The sequence below is a fragment of the Doryrhamphus excisus genome, chromosome 10 (genome assembly GCF_030265055.1).
Source record: "Doryrhamphus excisus isolate RoL2022-K1 chromosome 10, RoL_Dexc_1.0, whole genome shotgun sequence".
Taxonomy (NCBI): domain Eukaryota; kingdom Metazoa; phylum Chordata; class Actinopteri; order Syngnathiformes; family Syngnathidae; genus Doryrhamphus; species Doryrhamphus excisus.
This window is the reverse complement of record NC_080475.1, coordinates 10,249,065-10,262,072: the sequence shown is the minus strand read 5'-3', so window position 1 is coordinate 10,262,072 and position 13,008 is coordinate 10,249,065. Positions and strand designations below refer to the sequence as shown.

At 41.5% G+C, this 13,008-nt stretch overlaps 3 protein-coding genes across 6 annotated transcripts; all 3 read right to left on the bottom strand.

The window, feature by feature from the left end:
- Positions 1-1,641: 1,641 nt before the first annotated feature.
- Positions 1,642-4,039, bottom strand: LOC131137690 (zinc finger protein OZF-like). The gene is made up of 2 exons (XM_058085924.1): positions 3,890-4,039; positions 1,642-3,205 (listed from the first exon to the last, which is right to left on the bottom strand). Exons 1-2 carry the CDS (start codon positions 3,913-3,915, stop codon positions 1,939-1,941), a joined length of 1,293 nt encoding a protein of 430 aa, XP_057941907.1. The 5' UTR covers positions 3,916-4,039; the 3' UTR covers positions 1,642-1,938.
- Positions 4,040-4,260: 221 nt separating this feature from the next.
- Positions 4,261-6,277, bottom strand: LOC131137700 (zinc finger protein 239-like). The gene is made up of 2 exons (XM_058085938.1): positions 5,878-6,277; positions 4,261-5,594 (listed from the first exon to the last, which is right to left on the bottom strand). Exon 2 carries the CDS (start codon positions 5,545-5,547, stop codon positions 4,363-4,365), a length of 1,185 nt encoding a protein of 394 aa, XP_057941921.1. The 5' UTR covers positions 5,548-5,594; positions 5,878-6,277; the 3' UTR covers positions 4,261-4,362.
- Positions 6,278-6,460: 183 nt separating this feature from the next.
- LOC131137703 (gastrula zinc finger protein XlCGF8.2DB-like) lies at positions 6,461-12,263 on the bottom strand. Of its 4 annotated transcripts, none has more exons than XM_058085948.1 (5): positions 11,798-12,263; positions 11,050-11,152; positions 10,270-10,818; positions 10,121-10,200; positions 6,461-8,131 (listed from the first exon to the last, which is right to left on the bottom strand). In XM_058085948.1, the coding sequence occupies exon 5, from the start codon at positions 8,082-8,084 to the stop codon at positions 7,029-7,031; it is 1,056 nt and encodes a 351-aa protein (XP_057941931.1). In that variant the 5' UTR covers positions 8,085-8,131; positions 10,121-10,200; positions 10,270-10,818; positions 11,050-11,152; positions 11,798-12,263; the 3' UTR covers positions 6,461-7,028. The 4 variants fall into 4 exon arrangements, with proteins under 4 accessions (XP_057941931.1, XP_057941932.1, XP_057941930.1 ...); XM_058085950.1 differs by lacking the exon at positions 6,461-8,131 and adding an exon at positions 9,676-10,053; XM_058085949.1 differs by lacking the exons at positions 10,121-10,200; positions 10,270-10,818; positions 11,050-11,152; positions 11,798-12,263 and adding an exon at positions 9,045-9,210.
- Positions 12,264-13,008: the final 745 nt, after the last annotated feature.

Sequence of the window (13,008 nt, the reverse complement as noted above, 5' to 3'; positions counted from 1 at the left end):
TTGGACATGATGTATAGTAAGGCTTTTATTTTCATTTTTTGGACATGATGTATAGTAAGGCATTTTTTTTTGCATTTTTTGGACATGATGTATAATAAGGCATTTCTTTGCATTTTTTGGACATGATGTATAGTAAGGCATTTTTTTCATTTTTTGGACATGATGTATAGTAAGGCATTTTTTGCATTTTTTGGACATGATGTATAGTAAGGCATTTTTTTTGCATTTTTTGGACATGATGTATAGTAAGGCATTTTTTGAACATGATGTATAGTAAGGCATTTTTTTGCATTTTTTGGACGTGATGTATAGTAAGGCATTTTTTGAACATCATGTATAGTAAGGCATTTTTTTGCATTTTTTTGGACATGATGTATAGTAAGGCATTTTTTTGCATTTTTTGGACATGATGTATAGTAAGGCTTTTATTTTCATTTTTTGGACATGATGTATAGTAAGGCATTTTTTGCAATTTTTGGACATGATGTATAGTAAAGCATTTTTTTCATTTTTGGACATGATGTATAGTAAGGCATTTTTTTGCATTTTTTGGACATGATGTATAGTAAGGCATTTTTTTGCATTTTTTGGACATGATGTATAGTAAGGCATTTTTTGAACATGATGTATAGTAAGGCATTTTTTTGCATTTTTTTGGACATGATGTATAGTAAGGCTTTTATTTTCATTTTTTGAACATGATGTATAGTAAGGCATTTTTTGCATTTTTTGAACATGATGTATAGTAAGGCATTTTTTGAACATGATGTATAGTAAGGCATTTTTTTGCATTTTTTGGACATGATGTATAGTAAGGCATTTTTTGAACATGATGTATAGTAAGGCATTTTTTTGCATTTTTTGGACATGATGTATAGTAAGGCATTTTTTTGGACATGATGTATAGTAAGGCATTTTTTTGCATTTTTTGGACATGATGTATAGTAAGGCATTTTTTTGGACGTGATGTAATAAGGCACCTTTTTTCACCGCCACCCCCTCCACGGCCTACTTTAACTTTTATGTTGACCTTTTCCAGCGGGACAGATCTCTGAGGCACATTCTTTCCCTAGCACTGTTATTATGGGGGTGGAGTCTTTCGTCGTCGTCTCCTCCTCTTCGGCATCTTCATCATCTCCTCGGTGGCATAATTTCAAGTGGTCCAGGCATCCTCCACGTCAACCTGTCATGTCCCTATTAGCAAGTGCCTCATTGATCGTCAACTGGGAAGGCAACGCCCTGTTTTTTGTAAGTAACCTTGACCGGGATTTGAACCCCAGTTCCCTGCACCATAAACCCGCGGTGCTACCAGTGGAGTTAGCCAGCTGGCGAACACTCGTGATGTTATAACGGAGGTCATGACTACGATAGGTGCTTGACCTGGCAATATAGTAAAATGACCATTGACAATTGCCCTGACCGGGTATTGAACCATGATCCCCTGCACCATGAATCTGCAGTGCTACCAGTTGAGCTAACTAGACACCAAACATCTCAGATGTTATAACGGACGTGATGATTGTGATACATGCTGGCCCATCAGAAATCCTACCACATATTTTGACTTTATTCCCATAATGTTTTCACTTTAAATAACTTTTTCCCTCGCTTAATTTTCCAAAAAAGACTTTATTTAATTTTTTTAAATTTATCAATAATAGTCAGACATTTTTCGTGTTTTGTGTGTGTGTTTTTCTTTTTATCGGAATTATGCAAAAACATGCCTCATTGATCCGTTATGTGCTCCCAATACAATGAAAGATGAAACAAACAAGCAAATATTGCATCATACATTGCATCATTTAGCAACATCAGAGGTCATGATTGTGTTCTTGGAAAATCCAGCTGGGTGCGTCCTTTCAAGAAGTCTTATGTGTTCCAGAGTTTGTACTCTTTGTGAGTCGCTGACCACACTTTGAACGAGATTTTTTTTTTGCCTCAAGTGTGTGTTCTTGTGTGCCCTATCAAATAATGCTTTTGAGAAAAACCTCTACCGCAAATTGCGCAGGAAAAAGGTTTCTCCCCGGTGTGTATTCGTGCGTGTACTTTCACTAGTGACGGCCGAGAAAACCTCTTTCCGCAAGCCGTGCAAGGGAATGGTTTCTCCCCAGTGTGTATCCTTGTGTGTCTCTTTAAATCATCTTTTTTATAGAAACATTTACCGCACACGGTGCAAGTAAAAGGTTTCTCGCCACTGTGGAGTCTGGTGTGCTCTTCCAAATGTGACCGCCGAGAGCACCTCTTACCACACACCGTGCACGAAAAACGCTTCTCCCCGGTGTGTATTCGAGTGTGTTGTTTCAAATTAGTCCGCTTAGAGAATCTTGTGCCGCACACTGTGCAAAGAAAAGGTTTCTCCCTTGTATGTGTGTGTGTTTTAGCGTGTTCTGTCAAAGATATCTTTCGAGAGAACCTTTTCTCACATACTGTGCAAGAAAAATTTTTATTGCCAGTGTGTATTCTTTTGTGTACTGTCAAAGTTGACTTGTGAGTGAAGCTTTTACCGCAAAATGTGCAGGAAAAAGGTTTCTCTCCGGTGTGTATTCTTGTGTGTGCTATTAAAGATATCTTCCGAGAGAAATGTTTACCGCACACTGTGCAAGGAAAAGGTTTCTCTCCACTATGAATTATCGTGTGTGCTTTCAAATTCGATTGGTCAGCGAAGCGTTTACCACAAACTGAGCAGGTGAACGGTTTCTCTCCTGTGTGAAGTCTCGTGTGTTTTCTCAGACTGCTCTTGCTGGCATAGGTTTTGTGACATTGAGAGCATTTCCATTGTGTGTTGTCAGCGTGACGTGTCGCGTCGACTTCAGAGTCGTCATCATCCGTTTCGGGAGACTGTGACGCCGTGTCCTCGGTGTCTGATAGAGGAGCTAAGAGTGCCTCTGGTCCTCCGCGGTGTCCATCAACTTCTGTTGTCGTGTGTTGAGTCGAGCTGTTGCTCCGAGGCTCCGCCTTTCCCTTTTCCTCACTTTCACCTTCATCATCTCCTGACTTCATCACCGAGAACTCCTCCGGTCCTTCAAGACTGATGCTGTGTTCCTCTTCTTCGTCTTTCACACGAGGGGGCTGTGGCTCCTCTTCTTCCTCTTTAATGAGGCGGTACTGTGGCTCCGCCTCTTCCTCTTTAATGTGGGGGGCCTGTGGCTCCTCCTGCTCCATCCTGGAGTTCCACTCCTGTTGCTCAGGTGTTCTACACAGATGTCTGCAGGACATATGAAGACAAAGACATGCTTTTGAGGCATTGTCCTGCACGAGCACATGTTCTGACAACGTATATCATCAGTGTCTCTCACAGCAGTTTGTATTTCTTTGGCTAAGCTAACTATTTCTACTCCTGAACCAACAACGACCATCATGTACTTCATTTACTTCTTTCATTTAAATCGGAGTATGAAAGAACCTTGGAGGCTGGATTCTGGACCTATTTTTCCTTTCGGATTCATACCGGCTGTCCCGTGTGCTGCACTCTGTTCAAAATGGCCGCCGCCTTGCCGTAAACAGCGTTGAAGTCAAGTTATTAAACCTACGTAAATGTTTACATTCTGTTATAACTCGTTGTGACCACTAGATGGCAGTGTTGGCCTGAGTACTCCTCTCCTCTTTTACGTCTGCTTATTAACTAGTTGTTAATATTCCGTATTGCATTTTATTCCTGATACACCCTTTTTTGGGTGAAATAAGCCACATACAATTTAGGGCCAAGCCAAAACAACCGACTCTTTAAAAAGAACCGGAATTTCCGTCACGAACACTGACACGTGCCACGATATCGAGTACACAAACAAATTGGACCTTCACGGAGAAATACTTGTGAGTATTACTCAATGAGTAATACTAATGAACAAATACAAAACTTAAAAACACGTCAGTATGAAATCCAACCAACCTTTTCTCACCAACGCAAACAGACATGGAGGGAACAACAGACTTCCGTATGACTCTAAGGTCCTGCGAAGGACCCCGAGCTGCCCTGCAAGGTGCCTGGCGTAAAAAAGAAACAGGAAATAGAAACGGATAGTTAGAGATGTACTAAAATGTAATCCAAATTTTGACTTTAATTGGACACAAAACACGCGATATTAGACGAGATTGCGAGAAGGATTGCAACCTATTATATGTGACAACCTAAATGGTACTAAATTAACGATTGGATGAGATGTATTGACAGAAGCCCCGCCCAAAGAAATGACGTCAGTGTTTCCCCAGAGGCTCGACTTTATGTATATTTATTAAAAGGTGAAATATACAGTTCTCACGTCTAAAAGAAGAAAAGTGATACATTTGATAAACATTTCATCACAATGTCAGTTAGGAAATCATAAAGAAATTGAACTTAATTATTTCAATTGAGTTTTCAAGTTACTCCCCATTGTGGACTCGTTTGTGTTCAGTCAGTGTTGGACTCTTCGGGACTCGCTGACCACACACCGAAGAAGAAACGTTTTTTTCTTTAATGTGAGTTCTTGTGTGTCCTATCAACGATATCTTCCAAGAGAAACCTTTCCCACACACCTTGCAAGGAAAAGGTTTCTCTCCGGTGTGTATTCTTGTGTGTGTTCTTAGATCACTCTTCTGATGAAAGCTTTTCCCGCACACCGTGCATGGAAACGGTTTCTCCCGAGTGTGTATTTTTGTGTGCGTTTTTAAATCACTTTTTTGATTAAATTTTCTCCCGCATACCATGCAAGGAAAAGGTTTCTCTCCGGTGTGTATTCTCGTGTGTGTTGTTAAATAACTTTTTTGATTGAATCTTTTCCCGCACACCGTGCAAGAAAAAGGTTTCTCTCCAGTGTGTATTGTTGTGTGTTTAGTCAAATTTGAGCGCCGAGAGAATCGTTTCCCACACACCGCGCAAGGAAAGGGTTTCTCCCCAGTGTGTATTTTTGTGTGTTCTTTCAAATGCGACCGCTGAGATAATCTTATACCGCAAACCGTGCAAGGAAAAGCTTTCTCTCCAGTGTGTGTCCTTGTGTGTACCTTCAAATTGGAACGCTGGGAGAATCTCTTACCACACACTTTGCAAGGAAAAGGTTTCTCTCCGGTGTGTATTCTTATGTGTTGCTTCAATTTCGACTTAGATATGAACTCTTTACCGCAAACTGAGCAGATGAAAGGTTTCTCTCCCGTGTGGTGTCTGGTGTGTATTGTCAGCTTCCTTTTGCTGCCAAAGGTTTTGTCACATTGAGAGCATTTCCAGCGCGTGTTGCCGTGGTGACGTGTCATATCAGCTTCAGAGTCGTCATCGTCCGTGTCGGAAGAATGTGACGTTGTGTCGTCGTTATCTGATAGCGGAGCTAGGAGGTTGTGTGCTTGTGATCCTCCATAGTGGTCTCCGTCAGCTTCTGTTGGGTGTTGGGTTGAGGTCCTACTCGGAGGCTCCGCCTGTCTCTTCTCCTCATTTTCACCTTCATCATCTTCAGTCTTCACAGTGACAACAATCACTGGGAACTCCACCTCCTCCTCATGTTCTTCTTTGATGTGGAGGGGATGTGGGTCCCCGTCTTCCTCTTTAATGTGGACGCACTGTGGCTCCTCCTGCTTCATCCCGGAGTCCCACTGCTGCCGTTCAGGGGGAAGATCTTCACTGATGTCTGCAGGACACATGAAGGACAAAGACATACTTCAGAAAAGTCATGTGATGCATTGTCCTGCATTAGCATATGTTCTAACAATGTCTCATTAGTGTTCCTCACAGCAGTCAGGATACCTCAAACTGACCTCCAGCAGGCCTTTAAAGATGTTTATTCTTCTGAAAAGCTATCTCATGGTTATCAGTAACAACATTCATCTTACCCGAGGATGGTCCCGGATCTCGTCAGCCAATCGCGTTAGTGAACAAATGGAGATCTTGTAAAGAGTAACAATGAAACTAACCTGCTCTGTGTAACACAACTTCCGGCGTCTTGAAAACAGCGTCCAGTCGTTCTTGTCTATTGTCCGAGAAATTCCCTCCCCGTGTTCAGTATTCGTTCGTTCACTACTATTTCAACATCCTCATTCAGGAGGCTGATTTACACACTTTGATACAATCACAACACTTGCCAACTCCGCGTCGCTTTTGTAGCAGCTAGCAAACTTAGCTAGCTCACTGCTTGCGATGGAAATTCCGTCTCTTTTTAGAGAGCCGGTTCCTTTGGCTCGGTTCACTAAAAAGAGACGGCTCTTTCGGCTCCTCTTATATGTTATTACCAATTATGTATAGGTTTGGATTTAATAATAAAACGTTTAATATTAAAAAAAAATGCATTTTGTGTTCAGTTGTGTTGTCCTGGTCCTATGAAGGACTCCGAGCTGCCCAGCAAGCTGCCTGACATAAAATAAACACAAAGACCGCCCTGAATAGTGCCTGCGCAAAATATAAATGGATAATTAGGGACTTTACCACCTGTAGTCTACGACTTTCAACATTCACGATTTTGACTTCATATGGAAACAAAAAACTCGCTATATTAGCCACAAGTGTTTATTTAAATTAGACGGAGCATTGCAAGCTAGCAAATGTGACAGCAGAAAAAGTGTGAAAAAATGTTGTAAACTAAAAAAATAAACAATGACACCCATCTACTGTCAGGAGAATTCTGTCCAGAAGTGGTCTTTGTGGATGAGTTGTAGCTAGAAACAAGACCCAAAGACTCAACTATGCAAGAACACGCAGTTTGTTGGCTGAAGGCCTGGGTGGCGGCACATTAATGAACCGTGGAGCATGGTGGGGGCTCCCTGCCAGTTTGGGGCCCTGAAGATTTGGTCAGGGCTAATGGCGTCCTCACTGCTGAGAAATATCATCGTGCAGTACCATCTGAAGTGCGTATGATTGGTCAAACATTTATTTGGACAAGGACAATGACCCCATTAGGAACTATCTTCAGCGTAAATAACAGGAAGTCCTGGAAGTAGCGACTTGGTCTTCACAGATCCCTGATCTCAACATCGAGTGTGTCTATGATTGCATGAAGAAACACAAGGTTTAAGGAGGCTACATCTATAGAAGTTTTGATTAGTCCTCCATAGTGATACTTTTTTTTTTTTTACTTGACGGACGGCGTCCTTTCAAAATGTTCACAAGTTCTTGCGTGCACCGTCAAAGATATCTTCTGAGAGAAACTTTTACCACAAACTGCACAGGAAAAACGTTTCTCTCCGGTGTGTACTCTTGCGTGTCTTTCTAAATCACATTTTTGAAGGAATCTTTTCCCACACGCCGTGCAAGGAAAAGGTTTCTCTCCGGTGTGTATTTTTGTGTGCTTTTTTAAATAAGATATCTGAGAGAATCTTTTACAGCACACCGTACAAGGAAACGGTTTCTCTGCAGCGTGTGTTTTTGTGTGGTTTTTCAAATGTGACGGCTGAGAGAATCTTTTACCGCACAGCATGCAAGGAAAAGGTTTCTCTCCGGTGTGTATTCTTGTGTGTGTTTTTAAACCACCGTTTTCCGAAAATGTTTTCCCGCACACTGTGCAAGGAAAAGGTTTCTTTCCAGTGTGCCGTCTTGTGTGTTTTTTTAAATAATGTGCTCGTGAGAATCTTTTATCACACACAGCGCAAAGAAACGGTTTCTCTCCTGTGTGTATACTTGTGTGTTGTTTCAGATTTGACCGCACGGAGAATCTTGCGCCGCAAACTGAGCAGGTGAAATGTTTCTCTCCTGCGTCTCTCATGTGCTTTGAAAGATTTCTCTTGTGAGCAAAGGTTTTGTCACATTGACAGCATTTCCAGCGCGCGTTGTCGGCGTGACGCGTCATATCAGCTTCAGAGTCGCCATCATCGGTGTCGGGAGAGTGTGACGTTGTGTCGTCGTGATCCGATAGTGGAGCCAAGTGGTCTCCACGGTGGTCTCCATCAGCTTCTGTTGTCGTGTGTTGATTTGGGCTGCTGCTTAGAAGCTCCGCCTCTCGCTTCTCCTCACCTTGATCTTCGTCGTCGTCGTTGTCATCTTCACTCTTCACAGCAACCTCAATCACCTCCTCTTCCTCTTTAATGCAAGGGTGCCGTGGCTCCTGCGCTTCCTGTTTAATGTGGGCGTGCTGTAGCTCCTCTGCTTCCTCTTTAAGATCAGGAGGCTGTGGTTCCTTCTGTTCCATCATGGAGTTCCACTCCTGCTGCTCAGGGGGAAGATGTTCTTCACGGATGTCTGCAGGATACAAGAGGACAAAGACCAACTTTAGAACTTTTAGTTGAGTTTATTTCAACCATGCATTCAAGTTGAAGTATGTCACATTTTGTACTTATCTTATATACATTTATAAAACACATTTTCTATGTGTTTTAGCCTCCCATCCACACGCAAACTGAGTTTATGTCCTTAAAAATGTAACTTTTGAAAGCAAGCAGTTTATGCACAAACAGGTGCTCAAAATTCTATTAAAATATTGCTGTTTTTTAATCTAAATTTCCCTTTTCAATAAAGATATCTCAAAATAACACATATTAGAGCAGTACCTGACCGGCATTACAACTATAATGTATTCCCTTTACGCGTATGGATCTATTTTTCCTTGCGGAGTAATAGCACTGACGCACTGTGTTCAAAATGGCCGCCGCCTTGCATTGCGGTAGTCAAACCAAAAGGCGTCTCTTTTCCCCCCAAATTTATAAGTGGTTAAAGATAAAACAGCTGCATTTCGGGACAGAGAAATGCTTCTAAACATGCGAACGTAAGAATGAAACTAACCTCCGTGTAACACAAGCGTCCCTTAGTTGACGTTGTCGCTCGTTTTCCGCTCTCGTCCGTTACTCCCTGGACCACAAGGAGTGCTTCGGTTATATCCGTACACTCGCTCGACATTAAAACAGATACAATCATCACATCGTCTCTCTTCGGGAGGAAGTGTCACAATCAAAACGTCCCCCTGCAACTTGTGCTAACTCGAAACATTTCCGTTAGAATCCCGGGCGGGCACACAAGGCGCAAGTCCTCGTTCTGCAAGTTCTCTATTTCATCTCCAAATGTTTCCTCCTCCTCGAAAACTATTCGCACATCGCTCAAATATTTGCTATAATCACTGTGAACATCCATTGTCTTGTACGCCGTTATGTTGACTTACCTGATTGCTTGCACTCAGACTACGTCACTTCCGGAAATGAGTGAACTTTTAACCCTAATTTAACATTTAAGGAAATTGAAAAAATGATATGGAATGAAAATGTGTTTATGAATAGTGTTAATGAACAGAAATATATACACGAGTCATGTTTATAAGCTTCTATGAAGGACCCCTAGCTGCCCAGCAAGGTGCCTGATGTAAAAGGCACACGAAACTGAATTAGTTGAAATTGGGGCTGGGCGATATGTCAACATTTGTTTTAAGCACGATATCAAAAACAAGCATATCGTTCATATTAATAGAATATACAATTGTCGATCTAAAAGAAGACAAGTTATATATTTGATATATTAAACAAACTGCAAACATTTCATCCTAATGTCAGTTAGCACAACTTGAGTATTTTAAAAGTGCTGTTATTCCCACATTAGAGAAGTATAATTTCATAAACATAACAATGCTGCTTTTGAGCATAATGACAATACTTTTAATAGTAAAGAGCAGTTTATGCACATACAGGTGCTCAAAATTCAGTTCCATATTTATTCAAAATATTGATGTTTTTAAAACTATTCCACGTCTTACATTTTTTCAAATTCAAAATTATTTAATCGATTGACTCCTTCCAATGACACAAATGATTTTTTTTAACATGTAAAGCACTTTGTGCTACATTCTAAAATAGAGTTTGATTGATTGATTGATTGATTGACACTGTATTGTTTAAAAGTGGAAATATTGCCGATGATCATATATTATCTTTACATTTAAATCAGGGTATGAAAGAACCCTGGACACCGGATCCTCAAAATAGGGACCTATTTTTCCTGACTGTGTCTGATGTTTTCATTTTATGTATTTATTGTAAATGTACTATATTTTACGACAAAGTAATCTTGAAGTGGAGTATTTGGCGGCTATATAAACACAGAAGAGACTTGAAAATTATCTCTCTCATCCCGCGACTTTCGATACCGTAACGGATGGGTATGTGGAGCACAAAATGGACCTTGAACGAGAAAGGCTTTTTATGAGTAATGTCAACGAACAACTCAACGAGTAAGAATGAAACTAACCTTCATGAAAACAGCGTCCATTTCCTGACGTGCTCCTCTTTTGTTTGAGAAAGTTGTCTCCCACTCTGGTCCGGTACTTCCTGAACCACAATGGAATGAACGCTTAGATTTGTACACTCGCTCAACATTAGAAAAAATACAATCCTCACCCTCGTGTCTTTTCAGGTAAGAGTGTCACACATAAAAGGTTCCCCTGATTGGTAACGTTTCCATGACGATCCCGGGAACACACGTCTGTCAGGTGTGCTCATGCTTTTTCAGCATGCAAGTTACAAGTCGACATTACTATGAAACACATAACATATATACTATACTAAGTACTACAGTGTAGTACTTCACATTCACAGTTTGAAAGTTTAGCGTCAGGACAGCGTGACGTTACGTCGTCACTATCTGATGGTTGTGTGCTTGGTCTCCATCGAGTAGAACTGCTGCTGGAATGCTCCGCCACTCTCTCGTCTCCTCACTCCAACCTTAATTATCTTCACTCTTCACGCTGATGACAATCACCGGGAACTCCTCCAGTCCTTCAAGATGCTCTCCTTCCTGACTGATGCTGTGATGCGCCTCTTCCTCTTTGATGTAGAGCGGCTGTGGTGCTCCCTTTTCGTCTTTAATGACGAGGAGTTGTGGATCCACATCCTTTTTAATGTCCTCCATCATGGAGTTCCTCGACTGCTGCTGAGGGGGAAGATGTTCTTCACCACAAGAAGACAGAGACATACGTTAGACAACTTTTTCTGTAGTTCATTTGAAACATGTATACAAGTCTACACTGGTGAACTACTTAGATATTCCCAAATTCCCTCCACATTTGATAGCCAATCTAAACCCTGGGAGACTCGGACAATTGGCTCTGGCTGTGGATGCTACATTGTCGTTTATACATTTTTTTAAATGCAGAATTTCTTCGAGAATGACAGCTGTACCTTTATAGGGACATCTTCGCCGATACTGAGTCGAAACAGTCCTTGAGGGTGGCCGACTTTCTGCTGCAACCTGGGTTGCCATGTCCCAGTGTGCATCTTCAGGCTGTTTTGAGTAAACAGATGAACAACATTGACTGTGATGATCAACACTTACATAATAAGCAGTTCATTCATTCATTCATTCATTTACTTCCATAATCCCAGCTGTCTTTGGGCGAGAGGCGGGGTACACCCTGGACTAGACTAGACAAACAACCATTCACACTCACATTCATAGCAATTCATACAATTTGGAGTCGCTAATTAACCTAGCATGTTTTTGGAATGTGGGAGGAAACCGGAGTACCCAGAGAAAACCCACGCATGCACGGGGAGAACATGAAAACTCCACACAGAGATGGCCGAGGGTGGAATTGAACCCTAGTCTCCTAGCTGTGAGGTCTGCTCGCTAACCACTTGACTGCCGTTCCTTGAGCATAAATAATAATACACAGGAGACATATATGCAGACTGTGATTGAAGGGGACCTGAAGGGGCTCATTGAGTTGTGGACTCCTATGGAGAAAGCTTTCTAGATCTTCCAGAATCTTCACCTATTCCATGAGAAACATGATAATACAACATTACAACTACATTTATAGGTCAGAAAAGTGCAAAAATAATAATAATAGGCCCCCTTTAGATAAAACTGATGACTGGTAAGCATGTATGCTAGCACTAAAATATGACATAAGACAAAAACACTTACTGTCAGCTTGGCACGCTTGTCCACTGTGGAACGTCTCCTGGGTTTTTTCGTACTGCCGTCTACGTCGGTCCCGGCGTTTTGACTCGCACCCGGTCTGGGTGGAGGAAAAATAGTCGGGACAGCTGACGGTAGAAGAACCCTCCGCCAATACACACCCAGTCCTAAACTTTCCTTCAACTGAGGACTAGCATCAAAACAAGTGTCCTCGAAGTGTGCCGAGCACAATACCGACGAGTTGGACGGCATCCATTTTGCTCGGGTTCGCTGCACTTGCCTGGTCCATTTGCTGCGGCGAATTGGGTCTTTAGGAAAGGTGAACAAGCTAACTCCGTCTGCTCGAGTGTTCGAACAAAAGCCCGCCACGCAACGCTCGGGCATAATAGCGACAAATATTTATAACAACAGAAATTCAACAAAAAAAAGTGTCACCACGATATGAAAACACTGGAAACTGACTGCGACGTCACTTCCGTATTCTGCAAAAGACCCCTTTCCATCAACAAATACCCGGATGATTATGTGATCCTACGAAAGGCCCTTAGCTGCCCAGTAACGTGCCTGTGCCCGTATGCACAAAGCTTCTCAGAAAGCTCCTAACTTTAAAAAAAATCATTGCGAGGATTTTTTTTTAAGAAAGTAGAAATAAAAAAATACAATTTCTAATAAAAAAAAAATAATGGTAATGGTTTTATTTCATTTGAACATGCATCGCATAATCAGTTCACAGTTGTACATGTCCAAAAGGAGTAGGAAGAACTCCTACCCCTCCATCTGGTACTTTTACAATCAGTAACTGTTACATTTGTTCACTTCCTGCTTTCTTAATATAGTTTAAATAACTACAAATAAAATCTTTGCAAAGAATTTGTTAAAGAATGATAAAGGAACTTTCTGAGAGCAACTCTGAGGGTCAGAAATTGTAATTTCAGTGAGGAGGTGTGGTATAAATAGGTGGAAACACCCCCCCAAAAATGATCCTGGATCCTTGTAATGAAATGACTACATCCTGTAGCCATTCCATTACATACATGGATGCAGTAATGGGTTCTGTTATTGTGGTTTAACATACGTGATCTGTCAACGTAGAGTTGTTGAGATACCATTATTACCATTATACCATTAAGTAGTGATTCTAGTTAGTGTCATTTTAGAAACTACTTGCCAGTCTTCCCAAAGACCCCCCAGCAGTACAGTGTGTCGTGTTACAAGGT

Coding starts and splice junctions, on each gene's coding strand:
- LOC131137690 (XM_058085924.1), bottom strand. CDS start 3,915: ATGTCTGTTTGCGTTGGTGAGAAAAG. Junction 3,206..3,889: donor GTTTGCGTTGGTGAGAAAAG/GTTGGTTGGATT, acceptor TATGTCCTGCAG/ACATCTGTGTAGAACACCTG.
- LOC131137703 (XM_058085948.1), bottom strand. CDS start 8,084: ATGATGGAACAGAAGGAACCACAGCCTCCTGATCTTAAAGAGGAAGCA.
- LOC131137700 (XM_058085938.1), bottom strand. CDS start 5,547: ATGAAGCAGGAGGAGCCACAGTGCGTCCACATTAAAGAGGAAGACGGG.